This window comes from Alternaria ventricosa (assembly GCF_023758065.1).
Source record: "Alternaria ventricosa strain BMP 2768 chromosome Unknown scaffold_5, whole genome shotgun sequence".
Classification (NCBI taxonomy): domain Eukaryota; kingdom Fungi; phylum Ascomycota; class Dothideomycetes; order Pleosporales; family Pleosporaceae; genus Alternaria; species Alternaria ventricosa.
In genome coordinates, this window is record NW_026055685.1 from 1,440,920 (window position 1) to 1,459,893 (window position 18,974).

At 51.9% G+C, this 18,974-nt stretch overlaps 7 protein-coding genes across 7 annotated transcripts; 3 read left to right on the top strand and 4 right to left on the bottom strand.

The window, feature by feature from the left end:
- Positions 1–576: 576 nt before the first annotated feature.
- Positions 577–2,043, top strand: J4E93_003850 (uncharacterized protein; the record flags this gene model as incomplete). Its single annotated transcript, XM_049341780.1, has 1 exon — positions 577–2,043. One exon carries the CDS (start codon positions 577–579, stop codon positions 2,041–2,043), a length of 1,467 nt encoding a protein of 488 aa, XP_049201285.1.
- Positions 2,044–2,904: 861 nt separating this feature from the next.
- On the bottom strand, positions 2,905–4,377 carry J4E93_003851 (uncharacterized protein; the record flags this gene model as incomplete). Its single annotated transcript, XM_049341781.1, has 3 exons — positions 2,905–3,796; positions 3,863–4,205; positions 4,290–4,377. The coding sequence occupies 3 exons, from the start codon at positions 4,375–4,377 to the stop codon at positions 2,905–2,907; spliced, it is 1,323 nt and encodes a 440-aa protein (XP_049201286.1).
- A 1,095-nt stretch (positions 4,378–5,472) lies between these two features.
- J4E93_003852 (uncharacterized protein) lies at positions 5,473–6,740 on the top strand (the record flags this gene model as incomplete). The annotated part of the gene is made up of 3 exons (XM_049341782.1): positions 5,473–5,602; positions 5,664–5,918; positions 5,971–6,740. 3 exons carry the CDS (start codon positions 5,473–5,475, stop codon positions 6,738–6,740), a joined length of 1,155 nt encoding a protein of 384 aa, XP_049201287.1.
- A 524-nt stretch (positions 6,741–7,264) lies between these two features.
- J4E93_003853 (uncharacterized protein) lies at positions 7,265–8,836 on the bottom strand (the record flags this gene model as incomplete). Its single annotated transcript, XM_049341783.1, has 3 exons — positions 7,265–8,236; positions 8,293–8,739; positions 8,798–8,836. The coding sequence occupies 3 exons, from the start codon at positions 8,834–8,836 to the stop codon at positions 7,265–7,267; spliced, it is 1,458 nt and encodes a 485-aa protein (XP_049201288.1).
- Positions 8,837–9,681: 845 nt separating this feature from the next.
- Positions 9,682–11,093, top strand: J4E93_003854 (uncharacterized protein; the record flags this gene model as incomplete). The annotated part of the gene is made up of 2 exons (XM_049341784.1): positions 9,682–10,412; positions 10,469–11,093. 2 exons carry the CDS (start codon positions 9,682–9,684, stop codon positions 11,091–11,093), a joined length of 1,356 nt encoding a protein of 451 aa, XP_049201289.1.
- A 739-nt stretch (positions 11,094–11,832) lies between these two features.
- On the bottom strand, positions 11,833–13,649 carry J4E93_003855 (uncharacterized protein; the record flags this gene model as incomplete). The annotated part of the gene is made up of 5 exons (XM_049341785.1): positions 11,833–11,946; positions 12,001–12,324; positions 12,394–12,697; positions 12,772–13,568; positions 13,629–13,649. The coding sequence occupies 5 exons, from the start codon at positions 13,647–13,649 to the stop codon at positions 11,833–11,835; spliced, it is 1,560 nt and encodes a 519-aa protein (XP_049201290.1).
- A 651-nt stretch (positions 13,650–14,300) lies between these two features.
- On the bottom strand, positions 14,301–15,155 carry J4E93_003856 (uncharacterized protein; the record flags this gene model as incomplete). Its single annotated transcript, XM_049341786.1, has 1 exon — positions 14,301–15,155. One exon carries the CDS (start codon positions 15,153–15,155, stop codon positions 14,301–14,303), a length of 855 nt encoding a protein of 284 aa, XP_049201291.1.
- Between the last annotated feature and the right edge of the window lie 3,819 nt (positions 15,156–18,974).

The following is an 18,974-nucleotide window of genomic DNA, read 5'->3' on the forward strand; positions in this document are numbered from 1 at the left end:
TTATGACGACGTCGGAATGTTGTTGTCATTATTGCTGACCTCCATGGCTGCCCAGGTGGTATAGACCACCGGCTCACGTGATCAAGTCGACGTTCGGGGTAGTTGCGAGTCCCGACCAGTCCTTTCCTGCGGCGTACCAGCGGGCTATATTTTTCCGGTTAGTTCTTTCGTCGCGATGGGCAGTTGTGTCATCTAGAAGTCGGATCTAATGAAACACGGTGTTTAGGGTCGACTCGCCAACTAGCCCGATATTGTTTACCATCGCAGTTCGGGACAAAGCACGACGACGCAACCACATCTTCCGAACTCCATACGACTTATGCGCAACTAGATGATCCCGAATGAGAAGCGTTGCAACACCAAGAACCTCGGGACAAAGTCATGGAATACAGAATGAGTCGAGCATCATCGGGGCATACGCAGAATTCGCGACCGGCCCTTTCGCGCAAGGGCCAACACCCACCACCATTATGGTAATTCCAGTATCCCTTGATTGTAGTTGGAATTTCTGTTTTGTCCTATCATTGTCTTATTGGCGCAGTGTAATTGATCCATCAAACTTGTTCGTCCGCAAAAATGAAAGTCGACATTGTGAAAATACACGAGATCTGGCCCCAGTCCTACGAGAAGATACCATCACAGTCCGCGGCTTTACCAATCTTGGACGCATGGTATGCCTACCGTCGTACAGTCCCAACGATATATCTCTTCAAGAAGCCGAAGCAGCCGCCCCAAGACCTCGTCGCGCGCCTTACTGCGAGTCTCTCCAAAACACTCGATGTCTACCCACGATTTATTGGAACCTTGGAAACCGGCAAGACTTCGAGTTTGAAGCAACACGAGCAAGAGTACGAACGGACCACTGTCGAATGGGGTAGTCCTAGCGACAAGGCGGTAGAGTTCATTGAAGCAAGCACGAAGTCGCGCATTCGCAGCCTGCTTCCACCTGCCGCTCTGAACGAATCGACATTCTTATGGGACTACTCTCCCTCCTCCATCCGGGCCCTGTTTCCAACTCCATCTTCTCAGCCGCCTGGCATCCAAATCCAATTCACGGCGTTCGCATGCGGCGGATTCAGTCTCGGCATCGACTTTGAACATGGCTTGGCTGATGGTTATACGGCGGCAAAGTTCTTGGAAAGCTGGTCGTTGACTTATGGACAAAATTTTCACGGCGAGAACGATGGGCTCCAGAACCTGCCGTCATGGCAGCCGGACATCTTCAACGAGCAACTCGCTAAGATCGATCTCGAAAAAGAGGGCCCTGCGCTCCTTGAGAAAGCTCGCACGCTTCCCACGCGCGGCCCGTATCGCCGTACACTGAAGCCCAATGATGCAGATGCCACGCAGGCCTCGGACCCGGAAACCATCTACAACTACCTCTTGCATATACCCGCCACGGAAGTCGAGCATAAACTCAGGGAACTACAATCAAAAGGTTCAATGCGTCCAACCGATCAGGCGGTATTGATTGGTTTCTTCTGGGGGTGCCTCAACCGTGCTCGCGGTCATGTCCAACAGCCGCCAGTCGACCTGCACCTATCGAGTAGCTTCCGCTGGCTTCTAGGCGTACGCAACGGACTCCTGGGCTCACCATACGTCAACGTAATGATCTCTCCCGATGCAGAGAGTAACCCAGCCAACGCCACAGACCCCATCAACCTGGCCATGAAAGTCACAGAAGCCCTCGGCCAGTATGATGACACCGCAATGCATGCGATTACCTACGACGCGGCGTTCAGAGATAGCCCGTCGCGCACCTTTGCGTTCAAAGGTGGTGACGAACACCTTATCTTCAGCTCTGTCGCTCATATGGGATACGAGAAGTTCCACCTGGGACCGCTCAGCCCGTCATTTTATATCCCGTCGTCTTCCATACCCAACCTCTTTGCCTTGACAGAGGCTGTGCCCAATGGCGAGGCCGTTGGTAACGCTTGGTACAAGAATGGGCTTAATCTCTTCTTGAACGTGGGTGAGGATGTCTTTGAGGCTTTCGCGTCTGATCCGGCGTTAGGAGGCTGCGAAGTGTATCAGGACGTTTGAGAAGGGAATTTTGTAGAGGCGTAGTGCGCTGGAACTATATAGTAGGAATGAAAAGTGTTTGCTATCGATAGATTTTATTGACGTGCGCATCGTGGGGACGTTTTAGGGATGAGAACATTCCGTGAGATTGATTAAACCTGTGCTCTGATGCGTCAATGAAGACGCGCCGAGTGACACTGAGGATACCGTCGTTACAAAATGATGTAGCAGCAAGGTGAGACCAGCTGTTGGTACCAATGGGAGACGGATGTGAAGTCAGGCTTTAGATTGTGTCCCCGACGCCCAGGCACGGCACGGGCCCACCATTCTGCTCCAGGGGCGGCCTCGCCCCCACCAGAGAGCGAGGGCCGCTGCAAGACACTCAATTCCCCCGAACAGCACCCAGGATACACCGTCTTCTCACATTGAGCTCGAACTGCACACCTGCGCATTTGTTGTCGCAACCACAGCGCACTATCTTGCAATATGTTGCATACGCCAAATTAGCATGCACGCCACACTACATTTGGCTCCAGCATCGCGAAGATAGCGTTGCCAGCCATCCCGGGATCTGAGCCTTCTCAGCAAGAGCAGCAAGAGCGATAACTTTTAACTCTGCTCTGTAGAGCATCGTTCAGAGAACCACTTCGTACGGGAAAAACTTCCATTTGAACTATCTCTACAAACAGAACCGGCCTGGTATCAAGACGTGGCGAGGTCGCTCGTTCCCACCATTTTCACTACTGTCGTCTGCCTCTCTAACATCTCCCGAACAAATAATAAACAAAAGCATGCGCCTTCTCCACAAGTACAATCTAGACAAACGGCACCGCGATGTCATATCCAACACTACACCCTCTCGTCAAAAGCTTCGAGCGATCCTCACGGTGCCATTGAAGACCTCGATCGCATCTCGCTGACACGGACGGTCTCAGCTGCCTCTGGGAAGGCTGTGACCATGCGCTGTAGCACAGTTTCCGTATAGTCGCCCCAATTCTGCTGGCAGTCGTTGCACAGAACAACTCCACCAAAGGTATGGGCCTGCGGGGCACCGTAGGTCTCACGGTAGCTGCACTTGTTGCACAGGCCTTGCTCGGCCTTGTCGAGCATTGGCGCAAGGCCATTGAACAACAAAACCTTCTCATTCGCCAGAACGTGACGGTACTGCTCAACGCTCATCTTCTCTTGCTCCTTGGCCTTCTTCTGTTCGTCTAGTCTGTTCCAGAGCTTGACGTTGCTCCGTGTCTGCTGGATGACGCGTTGGTCCTCGGGTCGGCCCAGGGTAAGACCCTCCTCCACGAAGCGGTATCGTCGCATGATCATGTGAATTGGGCCACCGAAGTAGCGGAGGAAGTTAATGACACACTTCAGCTCGGGCTGTCTCGCCCACGCTACGTCCAGAGCCCAGAGCGCCTCGCGGCACTTGTGGTACGCCAAGACGCGCTTCTCCTCCGGGACATATGCGAAGGTGCTGTTGATCTCTCCTTCGGAACGATGCTTCCAGTAGGAGATACCGTCGTACATGGTATTCCCGATTTCGGCCATGATGTCGAATTGCTCCTCAGTGAACCAGATGCTGTCGAGGTCGTTGCAGACTAGCGCTACACCAATAGTGAAGCGGGCGAGCGCGTCAGTATCGCGCATGCGGAAGAATTGCCAAGGGCCCTTGGATAGAGCGACACTATAACGACGGAACAGCATAGTGTTTGTCTGGTGGCGGGACTTTTGCGACGACATCAACAGGAAGCAGCGGTACTCGCGGCACATCTCCTCACTGAAAACGCGAACATGTTAGCAGAGGAACTTGGGAAGTCGAAAATGCTTGATGGTGGGAACTTACCCTGCTGCTGTGCCTCCACACAATGTGTTCAATACTCCGGTCAGACTGTAACCCACGACGTTGTCGTCATTGGCAACGTCCATGAGGTCACCCTTGAACTCCGCGATGATGCCCATCACGATAATGCGCATGAAGGCAACATATCGGGACCAGTTGGTGTATTCAGGAATAACACAGCGAGTGTATTCCCAAGCTGTGGCAAAGATCTCCTCCTTGACCCGGAACGGAAGGTCGATATCCTTCAAATCATCCGCAATGTCGGGTGGGTAATACCAGCGCTCATTAACAACGTGGGTTTTGTTATGAGTCGCTTGATCAGAGTGCGTTTTGGGTTTCTGATCATCTATGGGAAGAAGGTCTTGTTTTCCCTGAGAGCGAAATCGCTGTCTTCAAATCAGCGTTGTACTTGGTGTTTACTCATGCTCACTTGAACGTACCTGCAACATCAAGACTCCGGTCCAAACGATTCCAAATCCGATGACATTAGCCAGAACTTTCGTCGGGAAAGCAGACATGGTGGTGATGTTGAATGAGTTTCTCAGTATACGAGTAGAGTGCTTCGAAGAGTTGTAGTGGTGTGAGATTATGATCACGATGTGGCGTACTGCATTTATATTAGAGCATACCTGGCCGATTCTGGTATCTTCGTAGCATATGTCGTTCTCGATACACAACTAAATCGCGTATTCAGTGTTTCATCAATCGCCCATCTGCAAGTCATGCGCGGGGTCAGATCTGATGGTGAATGACCCGAAACCCAAAATCAACCTTGAATCAGGCCGCGGGATATTATGTCAACCTCTCCCCCGTTATGACGTAGTATCAACCGTTGTACCCGCGCACTCCGGCATCAATCGTTCGGTTCATTATGGTCTACCAAGATGACGACGTATTGCTATCAATAACACAGTTGATATATGTGCCGTTGACCGTCCTTAGTGTTCTCTGACTCACGTCGATCCACTCCAAAACTACCAAAGAGAATCCCGACAAGGAATTCCCAGATTCATTCATTCAGACTCCTGTCACTTCTATTCTGCTTTGCTGAAGAGGCCTCCACCATAGCATCCTCCTCACGGTGATGGCTGTGCTCGAACTCGCCCTCTCGCACCACCCTTTTGCGGGGTGGACTATCTTTTTGGTGGTGAGCTACACATGCGCCAACGCATAGAGCAAACACTGACTCGTGCCTGAAGATCTTGGTGTCCGTCATAGGACCAGCTGTTTATCGACAATGGATGCATCCTTTGAGGAAATACCCAGGCCCATGGCTCAACAGCGTGTCGAATATCCCGAGCGCAATCGCAGTCTTCCGCGGTGTTCAACACTTGTACAACTACAAGTTGCATGAGAAATACGGACCAATCGTTCGGACCTCCCCGAACGAGTTGAGCTTTGCCGAACCATATGGAGCGGAGCAGATATACGGTTTTCGCGTAAGTCCAACTTTTAGCACCTATAAATTTAGTGCAGTCTCGGCTAACAGATTGGTTCAGCATGGCAAAGCGTTGGAGAAGTCACCTATTTTCATTGGCATTGCAACACCCGTCGATGGCTGTATCGGGATCGGGCTCTCAAAGGGGGCTGAGCACCAGAGACACCGACGTGGAATGGCAGTTGGCTTTACGAAGCCTGCGCTTGTGTCACAGCAGGAGATACTCGAGACTCAGATTTCCAAATTGGTACACGTAATCCGGACACGAGGAAAGAACGGCAAAGCCTTGAATATGGCCGATTGGTGTAAGTTCCTCTCCCATCTGTCTTGTCATTGGGGACAGTAACATGGTCTAACGCAGTACAGTATCCTTTACAACATTCGATATAATCGGCGATATATGCTTCGGCGAGTCGTTCCACTGCTTGGACAGTGGTGTTGCCACCGAATGGGCAGAGGCAACGACGAAAGTTCTTGTTACTTCGAACTTGGACATGGCCGTCCGGAGGGTCGCGGGAGTGGGTACACTGCTCAACCGTATCGCGCTCAAACTTATGCCGAAGGAAGCAATGAAGTGGAGGATGATTTCTTTCGTAAACGCGAAGAAAAGGACTCTCGAGCGTAGGTTTTCGCTATGTGTCTACAGAGTCCAAGTCAGCTAACATTGAACCAGGTCTTGCCGACGAAAAGTCTGACCATAAAGACATAGTTTACCACTATCAACGCAACCAGGATGCCCGAAAGTCCCTCTCGCCAACCGAGCTTTACCTCGACATGATGGCCCTCATCGTTGCCGGCTCCGAAACAACTTCCTCCCTTCTCGTCAGTTTCATGTGGGTTCTCAGCACCCATCGCGACATCCATCAGCGCCTCGCTACCCTCATCCGTACCACCTTCGCAGACCCAAGTGACATTACACTGCAAAAGTTGGAAGACTTGGTGTATTTTGATGCATGCATCAAAGAAGCTTTGCGCGTCTTCCCACCGGTCAGCTCAAGTCTTCCACGCGAAACGCCGGCGCAAGGTGCGCAGATCGGTCCGCTTGTAGTGCCGGGAGGTACGGCAGTGTCCACGTCGCCATGGGCGTCAGTACGCTCTGAGCGTAACTTCCATCTACCAAATGAGTTTCACCCCGAGCGATGGTTACGCAATAACCCCGATGAGGGCTGGGATCCAGCCTTTGAGGACGACAAGCTCTCTGCGTCGGCGCCGTTTGGGGCTGGGCCAAGACTTTGCATAGGCCAGAATTTGGCTTACTTCGAGATCCGGTTGACCATCGCACATCTGCTTTGGTCTTTTGACTTCGAATTGGAGACCGAGGGAGTGGAAGGTGAGAAGAATCGCCTGTGGAGTCTGGATCCCCATTTTGGGCTTCTGAGATCGTTTCAGACTCTGAACCGACCCGATTTGTACATTCGGTTCCAAGAACGGGCAGGCATCTAGTGGAACTCTGGCCAGGTGAGCAATTCAGACGGTGTATATTAAAAAGTTGAATCAATGTGTTGTAATGTTTTCATCTTGATAAACCTCGATATGTGAAGGCCGGTGTTTGTAGCAATGTTGCGGACGGCTGGCGATTTGAGAGCTTTGACCACTTCGGCTAGCGAAGCTCCGAGACTTGGCACGCTGTACCTCTTCATGCGAACATTCACGCAGTCACTACGCCGCCAACGTTTTTCTTTGCACATCAAACCTCGACATCTATGCCTTTAAGTGTTCTCGGCTTGACTCAGCATCTTCGGCGCCCTACAATGATCCCACCTTGGCCATGTACTTTGCTCCCGTATACGTACGCCACGAGCGCGGAACAAGACCAGACGCATTCTCCTGTCAGTTGAGTGCACGGTAAAACGGAGCCAGCTTCGCGCTTGGCTACTTGGCTTACTTCACGCAAAGATCAGGAGCAGTACACCGAACGAGAAGTTGTAAGGAAGTGTGATTGCTAGAGCTAAACGCTACGAACTAAACTATTTGGCGGAAGTTGGGTCCTTCATGCTGATCATAACCGTCTTGGACTGCAGATACTCTTCCAGACCAGCCATCCCGCCCTCGCGCCCGTAGCCACTCTCTTTGCATCCACCCCATGGCAGCTGGCTCAAGGGCAGTACGGGACTGTTGACTCCCACCATGCCGACATGGAGAGCGCGGGTTACACGCAGTGCACGCGGCATACTGGAGGTGAAGACAGCAGCGGCGAGCCCGTAAGAGGAATTGTTGGCAAGTGCAAGACCTTCCTCCTCTGTGGAAAAGGTCTTCACAGCCAAGACAGGCCCGAAGATCTCCTCGCGGTATGCGCGACTGTTGGTTGGCGGATCGATCAGAATCGTCGGCGGCATGAATAGGGCCGTGGGATGGTCAGGCACCTCGCCTGCGACTACCTTGACGCCCTCGTCACGGGCAGCATCTACGAAGGCCTGCACTCGCTGACGATGCTGTTTGTCAACTAAGGGGCCAAAGAAGGCTTCCGCCGGCGCGCCGTGGGCTGCAGCCAACTGCTTGAAAGCAGCGCTGATGCCCGCAATGAAGGCATCGGCAATGTCGCGGTGGACAAGCACTCGAGAGGCTGCGGAGCACACCTGGGCACCATTGAGGGCGAACGTCTGCGAGCAGTGCGAAATGGCGGTTTCGAGGTGGGCATCGTCAAAGACAAGTGCTGCCGACTTGCCTCCCAGCTCAAGTGTGACTTGCTTCAGGTTGCTCTTTGTGGCTGCATCCTGTACTGCGCGGCCACCGCTGACGGACCCCGTATAGGAGATTTTGCGAATGCCCATGTGCGATGCGAGGAGAGCGCCCGTCGCTGGCCCGCCGGACACAAAGTTCACTACACCTGGGGGGAAGCCAGCCTCGCAGAACAGTTGTCCAAGGTACAACGCGCCTAGCGGCGACTTCTCTGACGCCTTGAACACGAATGTGTTACCTGCTGCGATAGCGGGTGCGATCTGTTGCATTCCAGTCAGCAATCGCCTGGAAGAATGAGCATGGACGTCATTCTGACCTTCAAGGCCGAAAAGATGGGCGTCGCATTCCACGCTCCGATGCCTGCGCATACTCCAATCGCCTCCTGCAACACCATCTTGAAGAAGCCATCGCCATCTTCAGCGTAAGTAGTGCCACCGATTTTGTCTGTCAAACCTGCGTAATACCGGAAAGCAGCCACATGGTTCCCCACCACCCTCGTAGCCAGCATCATAGGCGCTCCCATACACTGCGACTCGAGCTGGGCTATCTGTTGCGTATGCTTCTCGACCAGATCGGCGTACTTAAGCATAAGCGCACTACGCTGTACGCCTGTCATTGCCTGCCATGTTGGGAACGCCGCCTCTGCTGCCGACACAGCCAAGTCGACATCTTCTTCTAGCGCTACTTCGATCTTGTCTGAAACAAGACTTCCATCGTACGGGTTGTGCACCGTGAGCCTCTCGCTAGTATGCGATGCGACGTACTGCATTTGGTCATTAGCTTCCATGACCCGACACATCTTGTACTGTCTCTGTCCTCACCTCGTTGTTGATGAAAAGTTTCTCTTGCATCTCCATCATGTTTCAACTGGTTGTTCCTCTGGAGTAAATCTTGGAGAGATGATGGCTATTGAACTGGCAGTGGGAGAAATAAGACAAATGACTTTATCAAGATATGGGGGATTCTTGAACTTCTACTTCTTCTTCGCTTGCCTGAACCGCGACTTCGATACCAACTTGCGCTGCAGCAGGCTAGCACGAAACTGGTACAATTGAGCTGGCGCAAGATCGTCGCGTTACGGTGAGACTGTAATCACGCCGTTGTCGGGTGGTTCTCTTCATCCCATCGGGTTTTTGGGTTGCATAATTCCGGGCGATTGCCTTCAGCCTACCACCCGCATCTGGCCCGACCAGCCTCGCCAACGTCAGCCGTTCGCCAAAGATCGCGCCTTATCCGCCTCGCGACGCTTCGAGCCTGGAACTCTTTTCTCAGCCGGCGCAGGGACGGCAACATTGATGTTGGACACAATAAACTAAAAGCTTGTCCTAGCAAAACAGACGTCATTCGCAGTCAGGATCGCCGGCGTAATCTGTGTACATATCCTACATTCCGTGTCAAGGTTTCTACACCATTTTATACCTTCGCCATGTATACAGAACTGGTCTCTTCACGATTTGGCTCGATTCCGTTGTCCTTACCAGCGCTCTGTGCGACGCTGGCTGTGGTTTATGTGATCTACCTGGTGTACAAGGTCGAAATCCACCCCCGTCTTTTCAACCCGTTTCGACATCTTCCCACAGCAAAAGTGAGATATTACCATGAAATGCTTGGTGCATAACTGACAGTATTGCTACAGGGTGGACTACCTTTCCTAGGCCATGGACTCCTTCAATTTACCAACCCCCGTGGACAAGCCTATTTGGACATGGCAAACTCGGTACCCAACCAGGGTCTGATTCACTTCCGCGGATTTATGAACGTCAATCATGTCCTAGTAGTCAGCAACGAGGCCCTCTCTGAGGTGCTGGTTCGCCGAGCGTACTCATTCACCAAGCCAGCGGTGTCTCGACGGTTGATGAGCCGAATCCTTGGGCCGTCTCTCCTCATCTTGGAAGGCGACGAGCACAAATATCTTCGTAAACGCATTCAGCCGGCATTCAATCATCGAATCGTTCAAGATCTTTGCCCCATTTTCTGGTCAAAGGCCATAGATATGGTGGAAACAATGGAACGGTCTACCGCCTCAGCTGACGCAAAGCACACCGTGGTCGATATTCTGCCCTGGGGTAATAAAGGTACTCTTGATGCTATCGGTCTCGCTGCATTGGGCAAAGACTTCGATACATTACGGCAATCGAATGAGCTCACGGAGTTATATGAGCTGTTGACTGGCAGCAAAGAGAGCGTTCGTCACTTGTTAATAGCCAACGCTTTTTTGCCGGCCTGGGTGTTACAACTTCTCCCACGGAAATTTAACCGGGACCTCGATGACGCTCGCAATAAGTTGCGACAGCTTTGCTTTGCCTTTGTCGAGGAGAGGAAGAAGGAAGTTGCCGAAGGCACCGGACAAAAGGCCCTCTTACTGCAGCTCATACAGAGTGAAACGCTAACGGACGATGAATTGGTCGGCCAGCTTCTGACAATCATCGGAGCAGGGTATGTCGTCAACGTTTATCGGTGGACAATAGGAATTGCTGCTAATAGCCACATAGATACGAGCCTACCTCAGCAACTTTTACCTGGGCTCTGTGGCTACTTGCCACCAATCCCACCTGGCAAGATCGACTCCGTACCGAAATTCGCGAACATATTCCCTACCGCTTTTTCGACAATGACGCAGAAAGGTTCAGCGACTCTGCTACCCTCGATACCCTCCCCGTCCTCAACGCCGTCGTCAACGAAACACTACGTCTCATGCCCACCTCACCCATTACCTCACGCGTCGCCGTAGAAGACACCACCATCGTTGGTACCCGCATCCCAGCCGGAACGCGTCTGTGGGTTGTTCCCGCGGCTATGAACCGCTTTGCATCGTTCTATGGAGAGACTGCAGATACTTTTGAACCGGGTCGTTGGATTGATGAAGACAGCGGCCGAGCGAACAACCATGGTAATGCACACACCAATTACGCTTTCATGACATTTTTGCATGGACCGCGCAAGTGCATTGGAGCGGGCTATGCAAAGGTCGAGTTACGGGCTTTTATCTCCGCCTTTGTGGGTAGCTATGAGTTTGAGATGGCAGATAAAACCTATGTGCCACAACCTGCTGGTATTACAGCTATCAAACCCAAGGATGGTTTGCCGTTGAAATTGAAGCGTACACAAGCGTGGTAGTCATATTGTATCATACTCAAGGGAGTATGATAGGGAAGAAATTAGATATTGGAATAAATGCAGTAATTAATAACGTTGGACTCCATGCTGCTGTGACGTGCTCCTAAAATGTCCACCATGCCGCCCAGTTGCTTTTCGATCGTTAAAGTGCGTTCGAGTCGCTACGCACAACCGTATAATCACACGACTATTTCACACGACAGTTCTCTGCTGACCGAGATTACTTGCAGCCTTCGCAACAGCATGCGTCACTGATTCGTAGGCCCACGCGACGTGCATCCGGTACATGCTTGAGTGCTTCGATCAAAAGGGTGAACCATGATGCATGCACTCCACCGACATTGTCTTAGCATGCGTAAACGACGAAGCGCATCTCAAGAAAGGCAATAACAGAAAGTGCGCTGTGAACATGTTCATTCGTGACAGAGGACATAAGCAAAACGTTAGTCATATCTGGATCGCTGGGGAGAGTGAAGGTGTTATCAAGAAACGACGACGGATAGCATTAAGACTTCGCATGCATCGGTATAGTGCAGCAGCAGGAAATTGCGCAAAGACAGGTTTTTAGTGTTGCCCTATAGCCATATTCTCATAGAAGCAAACTCCATTGAGATGAGGCTCGTCGGCTGAACTGCCTCATGCGGTGATGGCCCCGCCAGATCCTCCAATCAGTCCTCCGAGCCGCCTGCCCCCGAGCCTGCCGCGCCTGCCCAGGTGATAAACACGAAACGCGTCCATCTCACTTCTTCTCTGACACTTTCACCATCAACCCCTTGTCAAGGAACACGCCATAGCTGATCGTATCGCACGGCTCAAATGGACGCACAAGCTGCAAGTCGAACACGCGAAGCATCTGCCAGGGTTAGCGACGGTCACACCAACACCATCGCGCACGCTGCGAACATACCTCAAAGACCACCTTCACCATGTCCATCATAGCGATGTTCTTGCCTGCGCATACCCAGCCTCCGTAGCCAAACGACATATCGACGTCCTGCTCCATCTGCCTGCGTCTCTCATCGCCTACCTCCATGAAGCGTTCTGGTCGGAACACGGCCGCGTCGGCGCCGAATAGATCTGTTGACTGCAGCAGGGCTGACATGTTCATGCATACATCGGTCCCTGGGGGAAGCATCTTTCCGTGGAAGATTGGATATTCGCCTGCGGGTACTTGTTTTGGGAAAAGGCCGAGAATGGCCGGGCGCATGCGCAGGCCTTCGTAGATGACCGCCTGGAAGGAAGAGATATATGTCAGCGGGAAAGATCAAAACCTTTAGGTGGCAACTCCGGCGAGGCATACCTGCAGATACGGCAACTTCTTTCCCTGCTCCAAGGTAATGGGATAGGACACCTTCTCCGTCCGTATCGCGTCCTGGATCTCAGCAGAGAGACGGTTATACACGGCGGGCGAGCTGATGGTGTGTACGAGAATGGAGCGCATGGCGTTGGCGGTGCTCTCGCTTCCAGCGAGCAGGAGGAAAAGGCCCTCGGATTGGCATTCTTCCTCGGTGAAGCCGCGAGCCATCAAACTCGCCAGAAAGTCCTTGTGATCTTTACCACCATCGGGTGCAGTAAAGCGACGGCTGACCTGATCAGCTGCGAAACTAATCGGAAGTTAGCGAGAGTGCCCAGAAGAAGAGAAACACGTAAGCAAAATGACCGTCAGGCAGGTGCTTACCCCATGAGCGCCCCAAAACCCTTTTTATCACTGCTCTTTGGACCGACCAATCTGAGCACGAAAGGCGAGAATGCAATCTTGCGGATCCAACGTATGTCAGCCACCGTCGACATCCTCGGCCAAAGCTCGTCTACTGTGCCCAAGAATTCGTAGTGGTCTTTTTCATCCTCGAGGTAGCCCACCGCCTTGCCGAACCCCATACGTGTGATGACGTCCATGGTGAAGTATTTCGTGATGGCTGCTAGATCCAGTAGAGGCTGGCCCTTTCCTGGCGAAGACACCACATAGCGGTTCCGAACAACGTTGATGAGCGTCTTGACCTGGTCGTCGATCAAACCCTCGAGACCTTGAGTTTCGCGCCCGTTGTATGCGGCCATGGACCTCATTTTCGCCTTCTTATGCTCTGCCGGATCGGTAGTCGTGAACAAGTTACCATGATACGGGTTGAACCGGCCAGCTTCGTACCAATCGCTGCGAGGGTAATGGTTGCGCGCCGCAGAGATGGTGCGCAAGATGTTGGGGTCATCGGTAACGACTTCGTTGGGCCCGACGCGTACGAGAGGACCGTGTTTGGTGTGTAGGTCGCGAAGTACCCAGTATTGACGCCCGCTGTATGTGGTGCGTCCTATCCAGAAGTAGGAGAATGGAGCGGTGAAATGCGCGCTGGGAATGTGACGGAGGCGCCACCATGCTCGGATGAAGCTCTGCACTACCCAGAGGGCGGCGAAGGCTAGGACGATGGCGTATATTGACTGTTTGCTGAGAGAGACATTGGATAGCCCATATCGAAGCTGCATCTGTTAGATCTGATCAGCCTTCTCCTTATTCGTGGCAGCAGTGAAAGTAATTCGGCATACCTTGAGTGGTTGCGCTGGCATGGCTTGCAAGCTCTAGGATTGATTCCGTTTGGGAATTCCTGCAAGCTCTTCTTTTCTTCAGCGAAAGATACAAAAGATGGCAAGGTATGCAATTCGGGTCAAAGCCACGTGCGTGTGGACTCTGCTCAATTGATAGACAATGGAGCATGTCAATTAGCCCGGAGCATTTCCCCAGGTAATAGGGTTCGGTGTATAGCAATATCTACAGACATCAGTCAAAGTGCCGAGAATCTGTGCGAATGCACCTCTCTTGAAGAGCAGTGAAATCCCTTCCCCATATGAAACCAAACTTGGAAGAGTCTCGATTTACATCATGCGAAAGCGAACAGTTCCTGAGCCGGCGGCCACGTGCGAGGCGATGAATATCGCCTACATCAGTCTACTGTCTATTACATTTGCGCCTAAGCTGACCTGTCAGCTGGACATTGCATCTATATCACCGAAGCGTTAATGTCAGGCAAATGTACCGAGTACCACATGCTCGGAGGCCAATCAGAGTCCGTGATGCAAATAATATAAAAGCTTTGATGTTAAGGTATTTGGAAGTATCTGCTCTAAATATCACGAGGTGCTACCAGCGCTACCATTGAACTCCTGTTATCTACCTCCTCCTGCACTTGGTGCTGACATTCCTTGAATCGCGAGCTTTTCTCATTTTTGAAATGCACCTCTCATCTCCAACATTCCAAACATCTGTTGCGCTGCCGCTCCAGTCTCGGCTGCCGCGGATCGCAATCCCTCCAAAAGCGTGCTCTTCGTCTCCATGTTGAACATTGACAACTCTCGTGCTGTCTGCACGACTCGTCTGAGGCGGAGTTTGACCAATGCCTCAGAACACGACTGAGACATGTCTTTGCTCAGCGTCAAGCCGCTGATTGTCAGGTACGTCATTTGGCCGTTGGGCGTGCTGACTGTTGCCTCGCGCATATAGGCTTCTAGATGCTCAATCACCCAGCTCATGGCAGTGCAAAGCATCATGCTCATGTATGGTGAGCCGAGAGAGCAGTTCGCGCATGCCGTGATTGTTTCCTTGGTCTGGCTGAGTTGTTGTTCCACAGCGAAAACAACGTCTAGTGGAACTGCCGTCGCACGCCGCAGACTGACAGAATAGATGAGCTGGCTGATTTGAGTGGAGCATTTGCAATCCACATCCTTGGACAGGTCGAAGATAAAATTTGAAGCAGCTGGAGAGGAGGAATTGGAATCTCTGCTGAAGTCTGCTGGGGGTAGAAGAGAAGTTTGGTTGTCCTGGAAAAGGTTTTGCTGGCTCGTATGGCTCAGTGGTGGTGATGGCTCCTGTCCTGGTCCCCCGATATCGTTACTGAGTTCGAAGTCCATGCCACTGAGCATGGTCTGACCTGACGACATGTCCCACATCTGCGGTATGGCGCCTGGGTGATGGCTATTCGTTGCATTGATGTCGATTCCACTCTCACCCCACTCCCATAGCGAAAGACTGTCCATAGGTGCAAAGTCAACTCCGTCGCCACTGTGTGATAGTTCCATGGGTATGTTGGTGAACGACTCCATCAAGTCCATCCCTGGAGACTTCATAAGCAAACGCCCGTCCCCTCCATCGCTTGCTTCTCTCGAGATCTGCTGGGGGGTGTTCCGTGTCGAATCGTGACGCTTCTTTGTCGAAAAGAGCGAGTCCATGGAAGATGAAGAGGGTGTCAGCGGTGCTGTTCCACGCCTTTTCCGTAACCCATTGGCACTGGCATCCTGACCATACGACCCGGCGTCATCTGAGACTATAGATGTTTGACGCCGCCTTCCCGGGCGGCGTGCGACGCTGTAATTGCAGTCTTGTTGGCAGCCACGGTCTACGCAACGTTGGCAGACTGGCTTTTCGCGACTGCATTTGAGCTTCGATAGAGTGCAGATATCGCAAGAGTTGCGCAGCCGGCGGGTCCCCGGACGCGCTGGATCCATGATGGTAGCTTCGCGAAGAGAATAGAGATAAGTCGGTTGTGTAGAAGCTGAAAGTTGACCTTGAACAGATGAACGTGAAAAACTTGGAACGAGAGTGTAGTGATGTTGACAGTGCGATAATTACGAGCTTATGTGATGCTATCTGATACAGATGTAGATATTCACTTGCTTGATAAATTGGCAGGGGACTATTATTAACCGGTATTGTACACTGTACACTCCTGGGGATCCATGGTCGACCAGAAGTATCAACAAACTTCGTACCATCGTAGGAGAATCGACAACCCAGAAATTGAGTTCTCGCATTCGGTGCGCATGCTATGACTGCGAGTGCCTTAGAACGGCGGATTAACCGTCTTCAAACGTTTACAGCGGCACTTGTTACCGGCCACCAAGCATCTTCTGGTAACAAGTGGGATGCAATGTTGACGACCCGTCTCCGCGATAGCACGCCGTGCAAGTAAAAGCCACACTTCGTCGCGCGTGTCAGGTCTCTGCTACCCTGTCTGAACAAGCAGCGCCGTTGAAGCAGGCGTGTCTTGACGCCCGACGGGGCCCAGATTGTTGTGTCCTCATCTGTTATGCAGATCAAGGGCCGCAGGCATAGACTGTGCGCGTTGAAGTGGCTGACACAGTGACACTTGAGCCTCGCTTCTGGGAGTTTCCGCCGATCATCGCACACCAACGGACAGTTGACCAAGGGGAAGTTGGGCTAGTGTACCTCTACGGCGTACCTTATTCTGTGATTGCGTATTCGTACTTCGTACCCATCATTGAGACAAACCCTTCTGACTTGACAGAGAAGCACTCCGATGACGTCGAAGAACCCCAGCCATAAGCTGAGGCGCCACTCCGAATGCTTGTATGAACGTTGGTGTATGTTGACCAGGGTACTCATGGCGGCGGAAGGTCAGGACATGCTGTTGCGTCGCTAGTGTCAGCCAACCGGTTCTGCATACAGTATTGGGTGAAGACGGAGTCGGCCCGGTGCCGGTACGCCTCACAATTCTAAGGTTGCCAACGCGCAATCTGGTCTACGCCAACCTCTCTTTCACACAGGGTCTTGCATGAGACGCCAGCCTTCGAACAAGTAATTTGATCGTGATGAGTCGCAAGTTCAATCGTCGCGGATAGTGGTTTTGAAACGGTAGTCGGGGGCAGCCTCGCGATCGAACTTACGAACGGGTAAGGCTGGCACTCCCTGGTAATAAAAACAATAGACTTCGTTCATCGCACATATCTTGGCCTTATCAAGAGTACGGACGGGGATTTGATCAGAGCTTCCTTGTCTATCTCAATTACGAAGTCGCGCATGGATCTTTTCAACGTCTGCTCCCGGTGGCGGGTAGATGCCGAAACACCGGCGTATTGTTCAGGTACTCGTTGTCTCTGTGCCTGGAAGCGTTTGAAGTATCTGGTCGCGATCGAGGCTATGGTCAAGGTGAGTGAATGGATAGAGGGTCAAAGTGGATGAACCTTATGGACTGTAGAAATCGTTGCGCCCCTTTTCGTTGGGCTGGGCGACAGCCGCGGGAGTTTACAGTACTGAACCCCCTCAGGCCTCAATGTGGCGCGTTCGGTGCGCGCGGGGAACTCCGTGTCGTGGGCTGTGGGTCCGAGATTGACGCTAGACCTTACCTAGTGTGCATGACGTCGTGGTTCCTGAGGTCAGTAGGCTGGCACCCGGTCGCCAAACACAAACTTGCTCTTGCGCAAGGCTTTTATTATTTTGCTCCTGTACAAAATAAAGATTCCCAATAGATAGACCACTAGCTATGGATCTTATGATACTTGTCATCAAAGCTATCGCAATCATACCTAGTAGGTACCGTATACCGAAGTATTATCTCAATAACCAGCCCGAACCAGGACCATACCACAGTCTGAGTCAAAGGCGCACTCTATTCATGTTACTATACTTGCGAAGGGAAGATTTCGCAAAAAAAGTTTCGTCGCCATGTGTCACGTGCTCAATGTAAGCCTTGCCTTCAGTGTCTCTCAACCGCTCTGCACGGTAAACTCGGCAAGAAGTGAGTCTGGGTGATCTGCTTGGGGATGCCTGGGCCCATCTCCCGCAGGACCCGCACGCACAACTACCGCATTGTTTTCGATAGCGCGGAAGATCGGCTTCAAAACCCTGCATTGCTACATGCAGCATGCTGTGCGTCAGCAGTCCTCTGATCGCTCCTATGTGAGGTCCACAGGCAACTGAGCCGAACTAAGGTCGGGATAGATTGTCTGTTTCATAAATGACCCACCATTCTCTGTTACTCCAGGGCAGTTTTTACTCATGAAACCAAACAATAATCATTACTCGGAGCATCGGAGCATTGTCACGGAGAGAAAGGAGAGAAAGATATACAGTATAATACCTAGGTAGCATCACGTTTGGCAGAAGTATTCATACGAATCATCCTGCAAGTCATTCATCCTTTTTCTAAACGATCTTATATTTCTTGTAATTATTAATATGGACATCAGGGTACGGCGTTCAATAACCAAGTGTATTGCTTCAATTTCGCTGACTTCACATACAGGGCCCTTTGTCAAGCGACCAGACCAGGCAGTGTATGTGTTGGAGATCGTCGACAAGCACTGAATGCTTCCCCAAGAACCCAATCGGCATCGAACTACAAGATCCCGCTGCAGAGTACAATACACTAGAGAAGGTTTTGGAGCTCGATCAGAAGCTATGAAACCTGTATAGTGCAATGATGGAGTGCAGCACATGTTCTTCAGACCCAATGCGCGCTATGGCTCTTTTGCATGAGCTGGACGTTCTTTGCACACTTTACGTCGCGGCACAAGCAAAATACGCGACCACAAACAACCAAATCAAGAAATCCAGCAGTGAAGGTCGTGTAGAGTTAGGCGACAGCAAGTTTCAAGTGGGCAGGTTCGTGTTGGACAGTGAGGAATCTAAGGTGGTGGGCCGCATAGTCGTAAAGCAGGGGTTGGATCATCTCCAGAAGAAGCTGTTGATAGTGCAAGCGGAGCAAAAGCGAGCTAACTCTGGCTCAACGAACGACGAGATCGGGGAGAAGGTGCGGGCGATGCTATCAAAAGTCTGGGAGGCCTCCGCGTATGGATGTCTGTAACCGACAATAGAGGCAATTTCCATTATCAGCGTCATGCGCTTCATAAATCTAGATCTCTGTGAATATTTTGTAACAATCCATCGATCCGAAGGCAAGCCACACCACGTGGGAACCAGCATGGAGCATGGAAGAGGACGCCAGGGCTGGCAGGCGTTGGAAACGTGGCAGCCTACAATGGTGACTGAAAGCGCATCATTGGATTATACCGAGAATGCGAAACAGCTTCTCGGGCCTTAGCATCGGGTCGATGCGGGACATTCTACGAGCCGGCCTACGTCTCAAGTGATCGGTGATG